Source organism: Mus musculus, chromosome Y, assembly GCF_000001635.26.
Source record: "Mus musculus strain C57BL/6J chromosome Y, GRCm38.p6 C57BL/6J".
NCBI classification, from domain to species: domain Eukaryota; kingdom Metazoa; phylum Chordata; class Mammalia; order Rodentia; family Muridae; genus Mus; species Mus musculus.
In genome coordinates, this window is record NC_000087.7 from 66724393 (window position 1) to 66742816 (window position 18424).

Here is an 18424-nt window from a genome sequence, read left to right on the forward strand (position 1 = left end):
AACCCTCAATTCTGAATATCTATGCTCCAAATGCAATGGCATCCACATTCATTAAAGAAACTTTAGTAAACCTCAAATCATTCATTGCACTGCACACCATAATAGAGGGAGACTTCACAACCCACTCTTATCTATAGAAAGATCGGGGAAATAGAAACTAAACAGAGACACATTGAAGATAAAAGAATTTATGAAACAAATGGATTTAATAGATATCTACAGAACATTTTACCCTAAAACAAAAGCATATAACTTCTTCTCAGCACCTCATGGTACCGTCTCCACAATAGACCATATAATCAGTCACAAAACAGGACTCAACAAAAATATTGAAAGTATCCCATACACTCTATCACATCACCATGAAGGAAGGCTGATCTTCAATAACAAGATAAATAATAGAAAGCCAACATTCATGTGAAAGCTGAACAACACTCTACTCAATGATAACTTGGTCAAGGAAGAAATAAAGAAGAAATTAAACACTTTTTAGAGTTTAATGAAAATGAAGGGACAATATACCCAAACTTATGGGACACAATGAATGTAGTCCCACAAAGAAAACCAACAGCTCTGAGTGCCACCAAAAAGAAACAAGAGAGAGCACACACTAAGAGCTTGACAGCACACCTAAAAGCTCTAGAACAAAAGGAGGCAAATTTACAAGGGGGAGTAGATAGCAGAAAATAATCAAACTCAGTGCTGGAATCAACCAAGTGGGCACAAAAAGAACTATTCAAAGTATCAACCAAACCAGGAGCCTGTTCTTTGAAAGTAGTATCAAGATAGATACACCCTTAGCAAGATGAACTTGAGGGCACAGGGATAGTATCCTAATTAACAAAATCATAAATGAAAAGGGAGACATAAGACCAGAACCTGAGGAAATCCTAGGCATCATCACATCCTACTACAAAAGGCTATACTAAAAAAACTGGAAAACTTGGACAAAATGGACAATTTTGTAGACAGAAATCAGGTACCAAAGTTAAATCCAGATAAGAATAAAGATCTAAACAGCCCCATATCCCCTAAAGAAATAGAAGCAGTCACTAATAGTCTCCTAACCAAATAATGCCCAGGACCACCCACACGGGTTTAGTGCAGAGTTCTATCAGACCTTCAAAAAAGAACTAATTCCAACTGTTCTCAAACTATTTCACAAAATAGAAACAGAACGTACCCTATTCAATTCATTCTATAGATACCACAATTACTCTGATAACTAAACCATATAAAGTCCCAACAAAATAGAAGACTTCAGACCAATTTCCCTTATGAATATTGATGCAAAAAATATTCAATAAAGTCCATGCAAACTGAATCTCAGAACATATCACAAAGATCATCAATAATGATCAAGTACGCTTCATCCCAGGGATGCAGGGATGGATTAATATAAGGAAACACATCAACGTAATCCACTATATAAGCAAACTGAAAAACAAAAACCACATGATCATCTCCTTACATGCTGAGAAATCATTTAACGAAATCCAACACCCATTCATGATAATAGTCATGGAAAGATCAGGAATTCAAGGCCCATACTTGAACATAATAAAAGCAGTATATAGCAAAACAGTAGTCAACATCAAACTAAATGGAGAGAAACTAAACCCAATCCCACTAAAATCAGGGACTAGACAAGGCTGCCACTTTCTTCCTATCTATTCAATATATCACTTGAAATCCTAGCCAGAGCAATTGGACAACAGAAGTAGATCAAGGGAGCACCATGGTCCCTGGACCGGGGGATTCTGTGGACACCCACAAGGACCCACACAGGATCCTCCACGGGATCCTAAGACCTCTGGTGGGTGGAACACAGCGCCTGGTCCAATCAAATTGCCCAGGACCCTAGACTGCACATTATTATTATGCACATCCAATAGGCATTTGTGTGTGTATGTGTGTGTGTGTGTGTGTGTGTGTGTGTGTGTGTTTGTGTGTGCATATAAGCGTGTAGGTATGTAGCACTTGTGACCAGAGGAATGCAATCATGCAGTGTCTTTATTTCTCTCTGCCATTTTCCTATGATGCAGTGTGTTGATTAGAATATCTTTTGCCCATGGGATGTGGCACTATTACAAGGTGTTGGCTTGTTTGAGGAAGTGTATCATTGTGTAGGCTTGCTTTTATGTAGTGCACAATCTCTGCCCAGTGACAAAAATTGATCCTCTTCCTTGCTAACTGTGGCCACAAGCTTCCACATTGTTGCCTTCAGACTAAGATATAGACCAATTACTTCCTTCCCCAGCACCTCCTCTTCCTGGATGCTGCCATGCTTCCTACCAAGATAATAATGTACTGACCCTCTGAATCTGTAAGACAACCTCAATTAAGTTTTCCCTATAAGAGTTTCCTGTGTCATGATGTCTCTTCACATCAATGAAACCCTGTTGAACATAGGCAGTATGTTAGCCTAATTTTTAATGCTTACAAGATAATTGCAACCAGCATGCAAGCACAAAGTAAAGATGATGAATGAGTTTCTGTATTTTTTGAACTTCTGAATTTTTGAATGAATGAGGGGATTGGGAAAATTAGAAAGTTTTGGGAAGGAGATAGAGAGAGGACCTTTTGGGCTCCTGCCACTTGCTTTTGCATTCAATATATCTATTTTAAAACAACACCAACAACTAAAACAACCAACGACAGGGCATCCATACAACAGATTCACAGAGAAGACACCAAAGGGCAATACATTCTTGTAAATCATTTTTCAGCTAATGTCTGGTGTATTGAGCCTAAGGATTTTACTGTCAAACCCTGATGATTAATCACTAGATTGTATCCCCTAATACAATGATGAATGACACTGTGGTCAATAGGACAGTTAACGTGTATAAATACATCGTTTTTCACACAGTCAGTTTGAATTGTTACTATATTTCCCAGTTTTTTTTTTTTTTGCATTTTATCTCCATTAGTGTGTTGTTTTCAGCCCTCACTTGCTACATAGAAAACGGAATCTTTTACAATATATTTCATTTAGGGTGCACAATGGAACCTAAAGACTATTTCAGTCCATTTCAAAGCTCTCTGTTCTCTTTCCAAAATTGAATTTAAACTGCTTTCAAATATATTTTGCAGTTGTGTGGCTTAGTTTAATTAAGATTGGGGGGGGGGTTATTTCTCCCACAGTCCCAGTTGTCTAAAACTGGGAAAACTGTCTAGAAATGTTGTGGAACCTTTGTGACTGTGCCCTAGGAGAAGTAGATCCGTGGGGCAAGAAGGAGCGAGCTGGGTGGTTCTGAACTAAATCTTGGATTCTAAATCCAACCAAATGTGAGAAGGGCCCATTCAGGCTCTCAATGCCACAGATGAACTTGTTGTTTCCTCCTATGTTCTCTTTATCATGACAGTCTGTTCCTCGTGAGTGTTTGCCATATACATCTCTTCCTGAACATTGATTGTGTCAGGAGTTTTGACAACTTGACTTAAAAATAAGTATTGTAAGTGTACATCTGTCTCTCCACCTCTTTCTCTTCCCCCTCCCTCCCTCCCTCCCTCCCTCCCTCCCTCCCTCCCTCCCTCCCTCTCTCTCTCTCTTTCTCTCTCTCTCTCTTTCTCTCTCTCTCTCTCTCTCTCTCTCTCTCTCTCTGTCTCTCTCTCTCTCTCTGTGTGTGGGTGTGTGTAGGTGTGTGTGGGTGGGTGTTGTGTCAAATATATTGCTGTCAATTTTGCCTTCATGTATTTTTTAATGTGTGTGTGTGGAATGATTTTTCACATTAAAAATTATTCTCACTTTTCATAAATTTCAGTGTAATCTTCAATTTTAGTGAGATAAGCTTCCAAATGGCTTTTTTTCTGGAACTCAAGAAATTGGAATGCTCCATAGTTTTATGACCTGAGTGAGAATTGTCAATAGGTTCCCAGTGATGCTGTGGGGCCATACTTAAGATCTGTGTAGCAGCTAGAGGAGCCTCTGTGTTCTTTGAGCCCTGCATTTGGAGAATAACTACAAATTGTTTGTACAGTTGGCTCTAGCATAGAGAATCTTCTTTAAAATTGTTTTCTCTTTCTCACTAGATGCCATGCATTGGAAAGTCCTTCCACATGGAAACTACGGACCATATTGAATGGTGGAGAAAGGAGATTCACAGTAAATTATAAATGAAGAAAACAAAAGTTACAGCCCTATAACTGATACTTCCACAGCTAAAGCTGTGTGGAAGCATGGAGAATGTTGGAGGACTTGCAAAATTTGTTTGGATCTCATTCCTCCTCATTGCTCACATAATTTAGTACTTAATATCCTCGTGATTTCATAGATATATTTTTCTAAATACTTCTTAAGTTGTGTGAATGTGTGTAACTCTGTGAATGTCTCTGTGCATATCTCTCTTTCTATGTATATTTTTCTCTGTCTCTGTGCCTACTTGTGTGTCTCTGTGTGAATGTTTATGTGCATGTCTCACTCTGTATGTCTAAGTTTCTCTGTCTTTCTGTCTCTGTCTGTCTATCTATGCCTCACATCTAAACTCATTTCTTCTCCTTGCTTACCTTCTTCTTCTACTGTTTTTCCTTCTTTGCCTTATCCTTCTCCTCCTTATTCTTTTCTCCTTCGCCTTCTCCTCCTACTCCTGTTTCTTTCTTTCTTTCTTCTTCTTCTTCTTCTTCTTCTTCTTCTTCTTCTTCTTCTTCTTCTTCTTCTTCTTCTTCTTCTTCTTCTTCTTCTTCTTCTTCTTCTTCTTCTTCTTCTTCTTCTATGCCTTTGACTTTTCCTTCTCTCATTTTTCTTCTCTCCTTCTCTCCTCCTTATTTAACCTTCTCCTTTTCTACTTCTCCAAGTCCTCCTCCTTCCTTTTGCTCTTCCTCTTCCACTTCTCTTGTTCTTCTTCCTTCTCCTTCTCCTTGTCGTTCTGCTCCACCCATTCCTCTTCCCTTCCTTCTTCTCCTCTTCCTCTCCATATTCTTCTCCTTCTCTTTCTTTTTCTCCTTCTACTTTTTTCTCTATCTCACCCTCCCTCACTCCCTCCTACCCTTACCCTACCCTCCCTGATGCATTCACAGACTCTCCTCCAGTACTACTGGTAATTTGAATTTTGTCTTGCCAAGCTATGAAGACAAGGATGGTCTCCTGAGGCATCCCCTGTTACTGGTCTTTTCCATATATCTTTTCAATTGTCCTTTCACTGTTTTACAGATTTCTTCTAAGATCATTTTACCCCACCCCACCTCCATGCCTTGATTTCTTCTGGTGGGAGTTTCCAGAGTTTCAAACTCACATCCTCTCTGATGGTGTTCTGCCTGAGAAACCACAAAATCTGGAGGCTAGAGTTAAATTTGATCATTGAGCTTGGGGCATTGTGCTATGTACCAAATGCCTGGTCTCCAGTCATGCTGAAGTCCTTAAACCTGATGAAACCTAATGGGTCGTAATTTTCACCTACATGGGAAGGAAGGCATTTCCTCCGTATTTCTGGAACCCTGGCTCCTGGTGAATTTACCATACCCACAAGCACTCCCGCCCTGCAGTGGCTAATGGCTAGCAGTCACATACAAAATGACCAAAGGTTCTAATCTTCAGGTTAGATAACTTCTAGTTACCTAGCAACAGCAAGATAACGAGCCCAATATATGAGAGGCTACTTGGCCCTACATCAGTCTCTCATTCTTTCTCTCTCTCTCTCTCTCTCTCTCTCTCTCTCTCTCTCTCTCTCTCTCTCTCTCTCTCTCTCTCTCTAACTTTTACAATCCTTACTCTCTGTAAACTTTTACCTCTTTCTCTAAGCATTCAACTTTCTTACTCTCTAACTTGCTTTCTGTCTTTCCTTCTATGTCTTTCCCCATCTCTCCTTTTGGCCATGGCAAGTCTAACAATCTTTTTACTCTTTTTTTTCTCCTTGCTGTCTAAAATAAAGCTCTAAAACATTAGACTGTCTATGTTTTTTAGGCCCAATATGGGATGCCAGAGACAAAGAATCTGGTACCATTGTCTTCCCCTCGTTCACCCCCATCCGTGTAGTTTCAGTGGATTTACACAGCCAGATGCACAATCAGGTATGCATGGTAATTATCCTTCACTCCTCCCATGTCAGCCTTCACAGAGCACAGAACCTTCTGCCGTCCATGTTCTCTCTCACTTCACCAACTTGCCCTACACCCACGGTTTCACACTGGACACTTAACATTACTACAAATTATTAAAATGTAACTGCATTTAAATTTAAAAATCATCTCCTCATTTGAGTTGGTAACAATCCAATGCTTAACAGATATTTGTTAGTAGTGCTTACCTGTTGACATTGATACCATGAACTTCTTATTACTTCTGGTGCTATGTGATTTTTTTTTCAAGCAAGATGAGGACTTGAACAATTGCTGAAATCATGTCTTTGGACTCACAGCACTTACGTGATGTAGATCTAGTTTCCCAGAGACTTCCAGTATCTGTGATGAGCCATGAACTTGGAACATCTGCAGCATGACCCAGAGTTTCATTGGGCTGAGCAGAGAGATCTCAAGATTTGATTGCTTTCTCTGTCCAAAGTATATATATACGATTAAATTACAACTGCATAGTGGTTTTTATTACTCTGTGTTATTATCATTTCAAATCCTCTTATTTCTTGGCTGAGTTGCTAAATGATACCTTGTTCTGTGAACCAGCTGCCATTTTTGTTCTAAAGCGATTTGATGGATCTTTTCAGCTTTCCTAGTTCCATTTACTGAGAAAGGTAGCTTCTCTCTGAGGTTATGGTCTCAGAAGTTGTTGGATGTTTCAAACCCTTCCCTGGAATGTCTGGGACTCTGCAAAAAAGGAATTAAGAATTTTGAAACAAAAGTGAGGAACTACTTGGTGTCTTCTTCTTGTCCTGTGAAAATTCTGAGATCCATTCTTACAACTGGAAATATTCAAACACATTAAAATTATTCTACAATGAGAAAATCAACTGCATTATAATCCTGATACTTACTGACACATGAGTTATAAGGATGTTCTTTATTAAAAAATCTTACACTCTTTATTTCGTTCTAGAACACATTTTCCCCCTTTTAACAGCTGAAAAATCTATTTTACTTCAATTTCATTTTTAAAAATCCGTATTATTTTAAAAATTTTAGTGGTAATTGTAATAAGTATCTATAAAGTGTTGCAGATGGATCATGCCCCCTCTTTATGTGGCTAATGGAAGGTTATTTTAAAAAATTCTTCCTAATGAACATCTATTCTTGTTGTTGTTTTTGTTGTTGTTGTTATTGATGTTGTTAGATGTTATTACTTGACTTCAGGAATGTTTAATGCTAATGAGGGTCTTATTGTTCTCCAGATGTCTCCTTTCACCCTCCCAATATATATAATACATATATATATATATATATATATATATATATATATATATATATATATATATATATATATATATATTTATATGTTTGTAAAAATGTGGTGAGTCTCTGTATGCACATTATCAAATGTTTCTGATTCAACTTGTGCACAAAGCAATCTACATTTTGTCTTTTTACATTGGTGTTCTTTTGCAGGGAAATGAAATACCAAAGCCTATCTGAAAGTAAGGATTTTTCAAAAGTCTCATTTCCTTGGGAATTCTAAATAAAAGTTTATATTCATTATGGAGAATGTATTATGAGCTTGTCAAGAGCATTTGAATATGAATTTCTTTCCTGTTATGTTTATTTTTCTTTGGTGATTTGAAGTGGAAGCTACTCACAGGAAAAAAAAGAGAGGTATCTAAAACTACTTCTCATTATCTCACTTTCTTTAAATTGAGATTTCTGATGTTGAAGAGGAATGAAGTGAGTGTGCAGATTTTGTCCACATAACTCCTAAAAGAAAGAGCAATAGTCATGTTCCACAAACACATGTATTCAACACCCCAATTAAATTGCATGGGTACTGGCTGAATCTAAAGTCCCTGTAAATGAATGTGTGTGTGTGTGTGTGTGTGTGTGTGTGTGTGTGTGTGTGTGTGTGTGTGTGTGAATGTTTCCATGTGTGTGTGTGTCTGTGACTCAGTATATCTAGGTGTATATGTACATGTGTGTGTTAGGATTATATTGCTGTAAACAGACACACTTATCAATGCATGTTTTATTAGAAAACCATTTAATTGGGGCTGGCTTACAGGTTCAGAAGTTCAGTCCATTATCATCAAGGTAAGAATATGTCAGGATCCAGGCAGGCATGGTTCATTTGGAGCTGAGAGTTGTATAACTTCATCTGATAGCTGCTTGGAAATGAATAGCTTCCAGGCAGTAGGCAGAGGGCCTGAAAAGTCTGTTCCCACAAAACACCAAATGTGTTTTTGAGTGTTTATGTGAGTATTAGTATGGGTTTTATTGCCATGAAGTGTCACCAGGATCATAGTAAATCTTGAACACTTTGTAACTTCTTTTCAGAGGTTTACTCCATTATTGTCATGGCTGGAAACATGGTAGCCTTCAGACAGACAAAGTGCTGGAGAAGGAGATGAGTTTTAGGTCTTGATATACAGGAAGCAGATGGAGACTGTGTCAAACTGGGGATTGCTTAAGGACAGCAGACCTCCAAGCCTACCACCACATTGTTACATTTCTTCCAACAAGATCACACCAACTCAACAAAGACACATCTCCATCAGTGTCCCAACTACTCCACCAATGTCACACCTCATGAAACTATTTCACACTTCCTGAGAGTGCCACACCTATTGGCACTATTTATTTGGGCCCATTAGCATTATTCTTAAAACTGTTCAATGGACAAAAGGTAACTTTAATGAAAGAAATAAAGAATGTTTCAAAAAATAAACAGGAGTATGTATGTCTTGGTTACTGTTCTATGCTGTGAGAGACATCATGACCAAACAAACTTATAAGAGGAAACATTTAATTGTGGTCTTAGAGTTCCAGAGGGCAAGTCCAGGATATCATGGTAGACACCATGGCAACACAGAGGCAAAACATGTAGAGCAGTAGTTGAGAGCGAACAACTTATGATGGAGATGGCAGAGAGTAATGAAAGAGAGAGAGAGAGAGAGAGAGAGAGAGAGAGAGAGAGAGAGAGAGAGAGAGAAAGAGAGAAAGAGAGAAAGAGAGAGAGATAGAGAGAGTCTGATGGGTTTTTGATATTTCAAGGCTCTGTGACAAATCTCCTTTAATAATAAAACAACTCCTAATTCATTCTAAACAGCCCATCACCCGGAAAACTAACACATTTGAACGTGTGATCATCTGTGGCACACAATTATTCAAACGAATAAAGGAATGAAAAAGAAAATGATATCAATTAATAAGTGGCCATGACACTTGGTAGTATAGTTTATATCATTACTTTTCATTTCTTTCAGGTTAGGGTTATTTGCATAACATATTTCTGATCAGCAATCATTCTCAAATAATCCAAAGGCATCCTAACCCCACCACACACACACACACACACACACATTTCTACTTGATTAACGATATTGGCATTACTTATTTTTATGGAAACATATCCCTTATTCCTGATTTAGTTCAAATCGTGGGAAATGTTGATGTATAATTAATTCCTATTCATAATGGGATAATACAGAAGTCAACAATATTGAATCCATTGTTCCTTGGAGCTGAAGATTTTCCATCGATTTAGTAAAATATAAATATGATTTTAAAAGAAGGCAACACCCTGAAAAAGTCTTATTTTCATCTTTTCATTATTTACAGACCATTCTGTGGTATAAATAGGAATCTAGAGGAAGAAAGGTGTTTAAAGTCACTGACACACACACTTAACTTAGGTTTCCTTTGCACAGGAAGAAGATATATCAATCCTCTATATATGGAGAGTTTCTCCAGGACCATTAATATATAAAAGTCTTCAGGTCTCTAGGTTAAAACAACATTGCTTTTGCCTATAATTTATGCAAAGTAACCTCTTTTATACAGTTATCATATTGATGTGTGTATGCATACAGAATTATACAGGTAAGTCCAGAGGATAGGGAAGGGTATACTGTTTTCTGCTACTTCACTCCCTAATTTTCCCCTTATGACAGGGTTTCTTGCTGAGCTAGGAGTGAGGCTGACATTCAGGAAGCCACAGTCATTCTTCTGTCTCTGCCACTCCAATTCCTAAGCACTGGTGTTTAGGTGAATGTTTGACCAAACTCTTGGCTTTACCACTGGGCCATCTCCCTAGATTCTTCTTTATTTTAAATAACCTCTGGATGACTTTTGCCCTCAATGTAATGAAACTGCTGTATAAGAATTTGTTATTTAGAAGATGGCAATATAAGTGGTCTGTGTGTGTTCAGTACATGGTATATTAAGAACTACTTTCCTTAATACCTTGAGAATTGCATACAAATATTTTGATGGAATTTACTTTCCAATTATTTTAGTAACTCCTCCCAGAACAAAACCTTTCCCACTCCCACCTAACTCCTCCTGCCAACTTCATATCTCGTCTTCTCCCCTTTGTTACAACCCATTCAAATCATTTGTGTTTCCCATAAACTCTTAGACATCTGGCTTCCAGTAGAGCATGAACAATCTATAACCTTCAAAGTCAATACCTTTGATGAAAACTTACTATTCATCCTTCATCTACTGTCTATACCTTATCAGATAGCGATAAGGGATAGTGAGCCTTCCCATTCAGTGATGGAAGACAGAATGTCCTGATTTTGTGCAGAAAGACACAGTTTTTCTCTTACCTCTGTGCCTTACAAGATTTTCATTCTCTTCCTTGAGGATTTCTAAGTTTCAGCTCCTCTACTTCTTGCCTCTTTCTGTGAGTATTTGTGAATATGCATGTGTGTCTATATTACAGATGTCTCAGTATATATACAACTCAACTCATAGTGGGATTTTGCAATTAACTGCTGGCACTATCTCACACTAGACCATATTCCTTAATGCAGACTTGGTGTGGGTAAGTACCAGAAAGGAACTGGAGATTGCTAGATATCTTCAGAGTTAGTTGTAGTATAGGTGAAGTTTAGACTTCTGACCTTACATTCTGGCTAGCCCCTATGGGTTTAAGATGCATGGATAAGGGATCAAGATCCTGAACTTGGATTGCATTTTTCTCCTTTTTGAACAAAACAGAGATATCCTTGAAGAGATAGATGGATCTTATCACTTTGTTTCAAATAAAGAATTCTGTGGTTAAATTGTTTTGAAATGTCAGTCATGGGTCTTAGATGAAGGCTTTGGTCCACAGTACAATGTTCATAGGTAGTACAATATGCACTCTGAAAAGTGATTGGAACATGAGGGCTTTAATCAATGAGTTAATCAATCAATGGATATACAAGGAATGGGTAAGAAACTTGTAAATGAACGCGGTCATTTGGACATGTCTTCAAAGCTGTTTATTGTCTTTGGTCCCTTCTTGTGTTAATGCTGACTAGCTGCCAATAATTTGAACAATTGTGCTGCTTCATGCCCCTTTCATATTCATGTGATCATGGATCCTTCTTTCATTTGTGATAGTAACATGTCAGGTTCAGAGGAAACATTGCTTAATTCTTTAATTTTTTTTCTAGAAACGGCATGCTAAGTGTAGAACCAATGTTACCTAGTTGTTGTAGTTGGAATATTCAGCCATGGTATCTGTTGTCTTTGAGACTCAAGAACTTTGCTGCTACCCACACCACTGGTCTTTCTTCTGAATTCACTATTGTATTTTAGTAGATTTCAATATCATATGAAGTACCAGAAAATGAGTGAAAAATGACAGGGGTGAAATGTGTTTAGAATCATTAAATTACACACTTAAAAATAAATAAATCAATGGATTTATTTAGTATATAAATCAAACTCCAATAAAACTTCTGAAAAGGCTTAACCAAATGTGATGCTTCTCATGTGAGTTGTTATTTGTCATAGCACCTTTGATTTAGCTGTTAATAGTAGTGGGTTTTATTACTTATGAATCAGACACCAATACATCCATGAAGGGGTTACACTCCATTCCCTCAGGAGAAAGAAATCAATTAAAAGTCATTGGATTTCTTGATGAGAATTTTTCTGGTCAAAGCTGAGTTGGCAGGAAGTTGGACAGACTGGGGTGTCTCCCAGAAAGTGTAACACAAATTAGAATGTAGGTGTTGTGAGGCTATAAGGCATATTCACTACTTGTCACCTATTATTGAGTATTCTTGCTGTTGGAGGTACTTACCCTTCACTTCTGCCATGGAGGGAAGTGGGTCTACACCCAGGCAGAATGAGGAGATTGTGATGAGTAATGTTTGTGTGGGTTATGGAGCAGGATAAACCTTAATGTGCTGGGATTTTATTTATCTCCAACTTGACAATCTAGCGTCACCTTAGGAGAGAGAACAATTGAAGAATTGTCTCTATTCACTTGGTTTTTGGGTAAGTCTATGGGACATTTTCTTCATTGATGGTCGATGTGTGAGGGTAGGCAACTGTGGGTAAGCTCATCAGTAGTCATTTATAAAAGGAAAGCTTTTACTCTGTATTTAAAATAAAATATTCGATCAAGCCACATGATTTTTGGTGGTTTGAATAAGAATATACCCTATAGATTCATATATATGGATATTTACTCACCAGGGATTGGCAGTGTGTTTAAGGATTAGAAGGAATGAGAGAAGATGTGGCTTCATTGGAGGAAGTGGTTGTGTCAATAAGTGTGGTCTTTGAGTTTTCAAGAAACCAATGTAATGGCAGAATATCTGTTTCTGTCTAAGGATCAATAGTTCTCTATTGCTCCAGTGCTGCGGTCACTGACTTGATGTTTGACTAAACTTCTGTAAGTGTAATCAAGCCCCCAGTTAATGCTTTGTTTCATAATAGTTGTTTTATCCATGATGTCTCTTCACAGCAATAGAACAATGACTAAGATAGGGTCAAGCAATAAGCACTCTTTCCTGGTAATGCTTCAAGTTCCTGTTTTGCCTTCCTTGGTAATAGTCTGTAACATGTAAGCTAATAACCCTTATATTCCCAAGTTATGTTTGATGTTAGTATTCTTCAGTGTGAGAAAGAAGCAAACTAGAACAATTGCATGTCATTATATACATGAGAATATCTTACCTTTAAATTAAAATAAAATATCTACACATTATTTGTCCTTTTGGATAAGTGACAGTGGTAGTATTAGATATTTTGTTCCTCTAAGAAATTGTCTTACTTAAGGTTTCTATTGTTGTAAGAACATACCATGTCCAAAGAGCTAATTCCATAGCAAAAGTTTTATTCAGCTTATATTCCACATTGCTGTTCATCATCAAAGTAGTTTGGAAAGAAACTGAAACAACACAGGTTCCTGGAGCCAGAAGCTCATGCATAGGCCATGGAGTGGTGATGCTTATTGACATGCTCCTTAAGTCTTGCTTCCATAAGGAGCACAAGACTACCACCACAAGAGTGTCCCCACCCACAATGAACTGGGTCCTCTCCCACCAATTAAGAAAATTCCTAAAAGCTTGATCTTAATGAGGCATTTTCTCAACTGAGGCTCCTCCTCTTGCAAGACTCTAGATCTTTTCAAGTTGCTATGAAACCAGTATGGCACTCTGAATGTAGTTGGCCTATGAGGAGGTGTGGCCTTGTAGGAGTGGGTGTGGCCTTTTTGGAGGAAGCATATCACTGTGAGGCTTTAAAGCTCTGCTCAGTGTGGAAGACAACATCCCTGCATGCAGAAGACTCTAAGCTTCCTCTCCACCACTACATATGCCCAGACACTTGCATGTTCACTTCCTTGATGATAGTGGACTGAACCTCTGAAACTGCAATGAAATGTTGAAAAGCCCTAATGAAATGTCTCTAATGAGTTGTCTTAGTCATAGTGGTTTTTCACAGCATTGAAACCCTAATTAAGACATCCAGCTAGCATAGAAACTCTCCCAGATATCAAAATTAATCAACAATAGAGAGTATTTTCAAGTCATTTGGCATTCAAACTTATTCTAGAGAAAAAACACAAATGATTGAGTCCATGACAAGCCTGACTAAAAACAAAAACAAAAAACAAAACAAAAACAAACAAACAAAAAACAAACAAACAAACAAAACAAAAACAAACAAAAAAACCTACAACAACAATAAAACCAACCAACCAAACAAACAAAAGAAACACTCAGAGTGCATATGGGACCCATTAAGACCCCCATGAAGCACAGGGGCTACTCAGGAGTAGTGACCAACATATTGGGCAACCTCATAGAGTTTGAAACCCATGAGAACTGGCATAGAAAAGAGATCAGCACATATGCATTGAGTACACCTTCACTGTTTTATGAGAAGGAGGTCACACATAAATTTGAGAAAGGAATTTATAGGGAATAGACAGGCTGAAATGGTACATAGGTATGTTGGGAGTCAGATGTTTGGAGGAGAGCCAGGGGAACAGGCCAGTGGTGAGCTTTTTGATGTTCATCTGGGGCACTCAACAGAGACCTCCAAAAGATCACAGGATTCATCCCAGGCAAAGATTGCACAGGGAAAGAACTCAGGATCCACGCCCCACCATATATTATCTCACAGTTTATTCATTTTCTCTTTTAAATTACTCTTTGATCTGATCAGCTGGCTATTTGTTAAGAAACCAAAGAACCTAATGTGGATATGCCCAATTTTAACTATTTGCACAAAATTTCTATTCTTCCTGGGTCTCCTGCTTCACATTTTGAGAACTTCATCTTAGAATTCATTTGTCCCTCAGTGTCCTCTAGTCCTTTGTGTGTCCTTTATTGTTTTTAAAGGTCACCATCAATTTAATCTTTCTTAACTTCTACCTGGTCTCTTTTCTGCATGTTAATATTGGATTTCTTAAAAAGATATCTTAATGGGAATAGAGAGATGACCATGTTGTCAAGAGCACTACTGTACCGCAAAAAAACTGGATTTGTTTTCTTGAATTCATATCCAATGGTTAACAATCAGATTTAATGCCAGCTCCATGGGATCTGACAACTCATGTCTCTGTGGTCACCTATACTCTCAAGCTCATGCCCTACTCCCACCCATATAAATAAAGATAATAAATCTTAAAATGAGAGACAAGTTTCATTTGGTTTCATTATTCAAATGAAACCTTATTTTGTCTGATTTCTGAATCTCTTTGGATCAGTTTTCTGGGTTGCACTTTGTGTAACAAGGCCACATTCCTTTTATCTATCACTCTTTCCCCAACTTGTTGTTTCTCCCTCAGACTTCATACCAGAGATTCTATCTATGTCCTGTCTTTCTCCGCTTCTTCCTAAAAATCCATTTTTTGCTGCCATCCCTGCTCCTCTAAGTCATATCTCCAATTCCTTGCTCACTATGCAGACCACAGAATCTAAGTCCTGTCCATTTTAGCCTGTGTGATATTAGATGTATGCACTGTTCACAGCCTGCATTGCAACTTTCATCTTCCTTTGATGTTCTTTCTACCATAGTCCATCTCTTCCAACAAAGTGTTCACTAAAAGCATGTCATGTCACACGTATTAATTTTTAGAACAAAACAAATTTTATTGACAAAGATACTGAGGTTGTCAAAGACCCATAGGTACCCAACACAGGAAAACAAACATTTTTTTTTCAATCCTATAAGTTTACATTTCTGTACTTTGTGATTTTTTTCAATTTAAGTGATATTTGACACCAGAGTATAGACATAGATATGGAGGTCACCGAGAAATTTGATAAAGTACACAGTAGGATTGGCTAGAACTTTGTAAACAACCTTTCCGAACTTTTTGGATCCATCATCTCTGGTGTACTGCACCCAGGAACCTATTAAGAAGTCATTGTCATCACCTGATCTCGCCTCAGCCAGAGGGGTCTCTGGAATGATGTGGAGGTTACCTTCCTTGTAGTCATCCAGGAGCTGATAGACGTAGAGGACCGGATCCTTCTTGTAGGAAATGTAAAAATAGTCCTGTAAGAATGGCACCTGGGCTAGCACCATCCCACTCCAGTTGTCCTCAGAGCCATCTTTCCCCTCAAATTTGTGTTGTACCTCTCTGCCAACCAGTGTGCCTGCGAGGTGGACCTCCCTCACCTGAGGAAAATCTACTTTGTGAGGCAAGACCTTAAGATTTAAAATCCTCTCATCGCTGTGGAGCTCCTGTCCGTAGACACTGTCAATTCCGTCATACTTCACCAAATAAAGAGAAGGGTTTGTTGGCAGTTGACCTAGAATGATGGCCTTCCAATGGGTGACAGGCTCATTACCTTCCTTCCACCCGTGAGAAATTCTGCAGCCAACAATATTCCCCAGGGCCTGGGAAGAAGGCTTCCTCCTACTCTTCTTCTTGAGTGATGTCATGCTCAGACTCTTCAGATGTATTGTCTTCTACCTGGCTGTAGACCTGTTGTGGTAGATCACACTGTCTTGTGGCTTCCATTCCCTTCAAATATCATACTTGCTCATTGCCTGGGACTGAAGATCTTGCCCGTTTAAACCAGACACAATGCTGTTGCCTCTGTCATATATATGAATTCCTGATGGGCAATGGTTATGGGTTGAGAGTGAATGCTGGACCAAGACTCTTCTCTACGAGAACTTCTGAGCAGGTGAAGAAGATTATGCTAAACAGATTTGAGCTCCTAAAATTAATTTTATAAAAATAAGAAGTTAATAAGTCAGCCATGGTGGTACACGCATTTAATCCCAGAACTCAGAAGGCAAGGACAGGCAGATTTCTAAATTAGAGACCAGCCTGGTCTACAAAGTGAGTTCCAGGGCAGTCAGTGCTATAGAGAGGAACCCTGTCTCAACAACAACAACAACAACAACATCAAGTAAAAGAAAACAAACGAAAATCAAACGAAAAACAAACAAAAGAGAAATTCAAACAAAAAATAACAAAACAAACAATCAAATGGAGAAGTTAATAGGAAGTGGTAGTGACCCATAACTTTAATCATAGTACTCAAGAGGCAGAGTGAGGCAGACCTTAGTGAGAGAAAGACTAGTCTGGTCTACACAGTGAGTTTCCTGACAGCCAAATCTAAACATACAGAAACTCAAATAAAATTAACCAAGCAAGCAAACAAACAAACAAAGAAACAAAGAAACAAGGGAAACAAGGAAATAAAAATAGTGTAATTAACAAGTAATTCTCTAGAGCTCAGAATAACATACTCAGATCAACATTTATTTCTTCAGACCTGAGTAAATTTGTCTCTGATGAGGATCCTCTCCTTGAATTTCTATGTCAATTTAGGTGGTGCTATGACAATTACCCCCAATGATCAAGAAGAAGAGAAAAAAAAAAAAAGGCCAGAGTGGTCACCATGATTCTCTTGTACGCGTAAGCTCTGAGCTAAGTTCTTGCATTCACAAATATCTTCCCAGGGACACAGCACACCACTGTCCTTCTTTATTGTTTCTCCTGACCCAGCTTCAGAATTATTCGATGAAGCCATTGCATCACTGAACTCAAGAACAACTCAAAAAGTCGAGGCAATATCAGCCTTTTAGAACTAATAACTTCTAACATGCACATGGACAAACAGGAGCTTTGGCATTTTAGTGGAATTGTGATCTAGATATGGTTAGCAAGGATAATAAATTCAGGAGATAAACTAACCTAGACCATTCATCTCCCTTGCTAATAAACATGGGGAAAGTAGAATGTACAGTAACTCACTGTAGGAGAGAAAATTTTTAGCTTTCTGTAGCTATGAGGGTCCCAATTACTTCATAAATGTACTTACCCATAGAAAAATATCCTAGTCGTCAAGATCTCCTGATACAGACCAGGCACCAAAAGCCTGTGGGAAAAAATGACCTGGCTTTGACACACCACTGTGAAGATAGTGAACTCACCTTGAATGGATTCTAGCGCCTCCAAGTGGAATAGATGCGCAACCTCCAGCCAGTGCTCTGTGACATCACCCTAGTTCAGCTTACATCATAGAACCCCTCTCAGGCTGGTTCCTTCCCTAGTTACACTCAGAAACATTCAGCATCTCGAATTTACCTTTTCATATGGCCTCCTAGAAATAATAAATGAAATCCCAACTGAAAGGCCTGATGATCTGAGTAATATTCTGCCAAAGAATTACACCCTTGCATGGTTTTTATTGTTTGGTTGTTGAATTTTTATTTATTTGTTTGGTTTGTGTTTTGTTTTGTTTCATTTTTGTTTTTATTTTTGTTCTGAGAAAGTCTTCGGTTTCTGCCTTGACAACATCCATGGTGGTTATTTTTCATGTTCCAACCTTTCCCTTGGTTATCTTTAAGCTGTGCTTCTTATCATAAATATTGCCAGATTCTTTGAGGCAGCACACTGGATAGCACACCAATTTTCACTTTATGAAAACCCACAGTTAGAGGAGGACTATTTTTATGCAAACAAACCTGGAATTTGACAGGGTTAAATGACATGTATTGAAACCAATGGCAATCATGAATTATGGATTCTTTGGAAAGTAAGAGGACAACATAGATCTTGGGCATGCTTACAAAGTTGTGATAAAATTAAAAAAAAAAACCTGATATCTCCCAGTCATATTTTAAAGGTTTT

General features: G+C 38.1%; 1 protein-coding gene across 1 annotated transcript; it reads right to left on the reverse strand.

Annotated features, from left to right (window-relative positions):
• Positions 1-15404: 15404 nt before the first annotated feature.
• Gm20852 (predicted gene, 20852) lies at positions 15405-17778 on the reverse strand. The gene is made up of 2 exons (NM_001160129.2): positions 17725-17778; positions 15405-16499 (listed from the first exon to the last, which is right to left on the reverse strand). The coding sequence occupies exon 2, from the start codon at positions 16216-16218 to the stop codon at positions 15535-15537; it is 684 nt and encodes a 227-aa protein (NP_001153601.1). The 5' UTR covers positions 16219-16499; positions 17725-17778; the 3' UTR covers positions 15405-15534.
• Between the last annotated feature and the right edge of the window lie 646 nt (positions 17779-18424).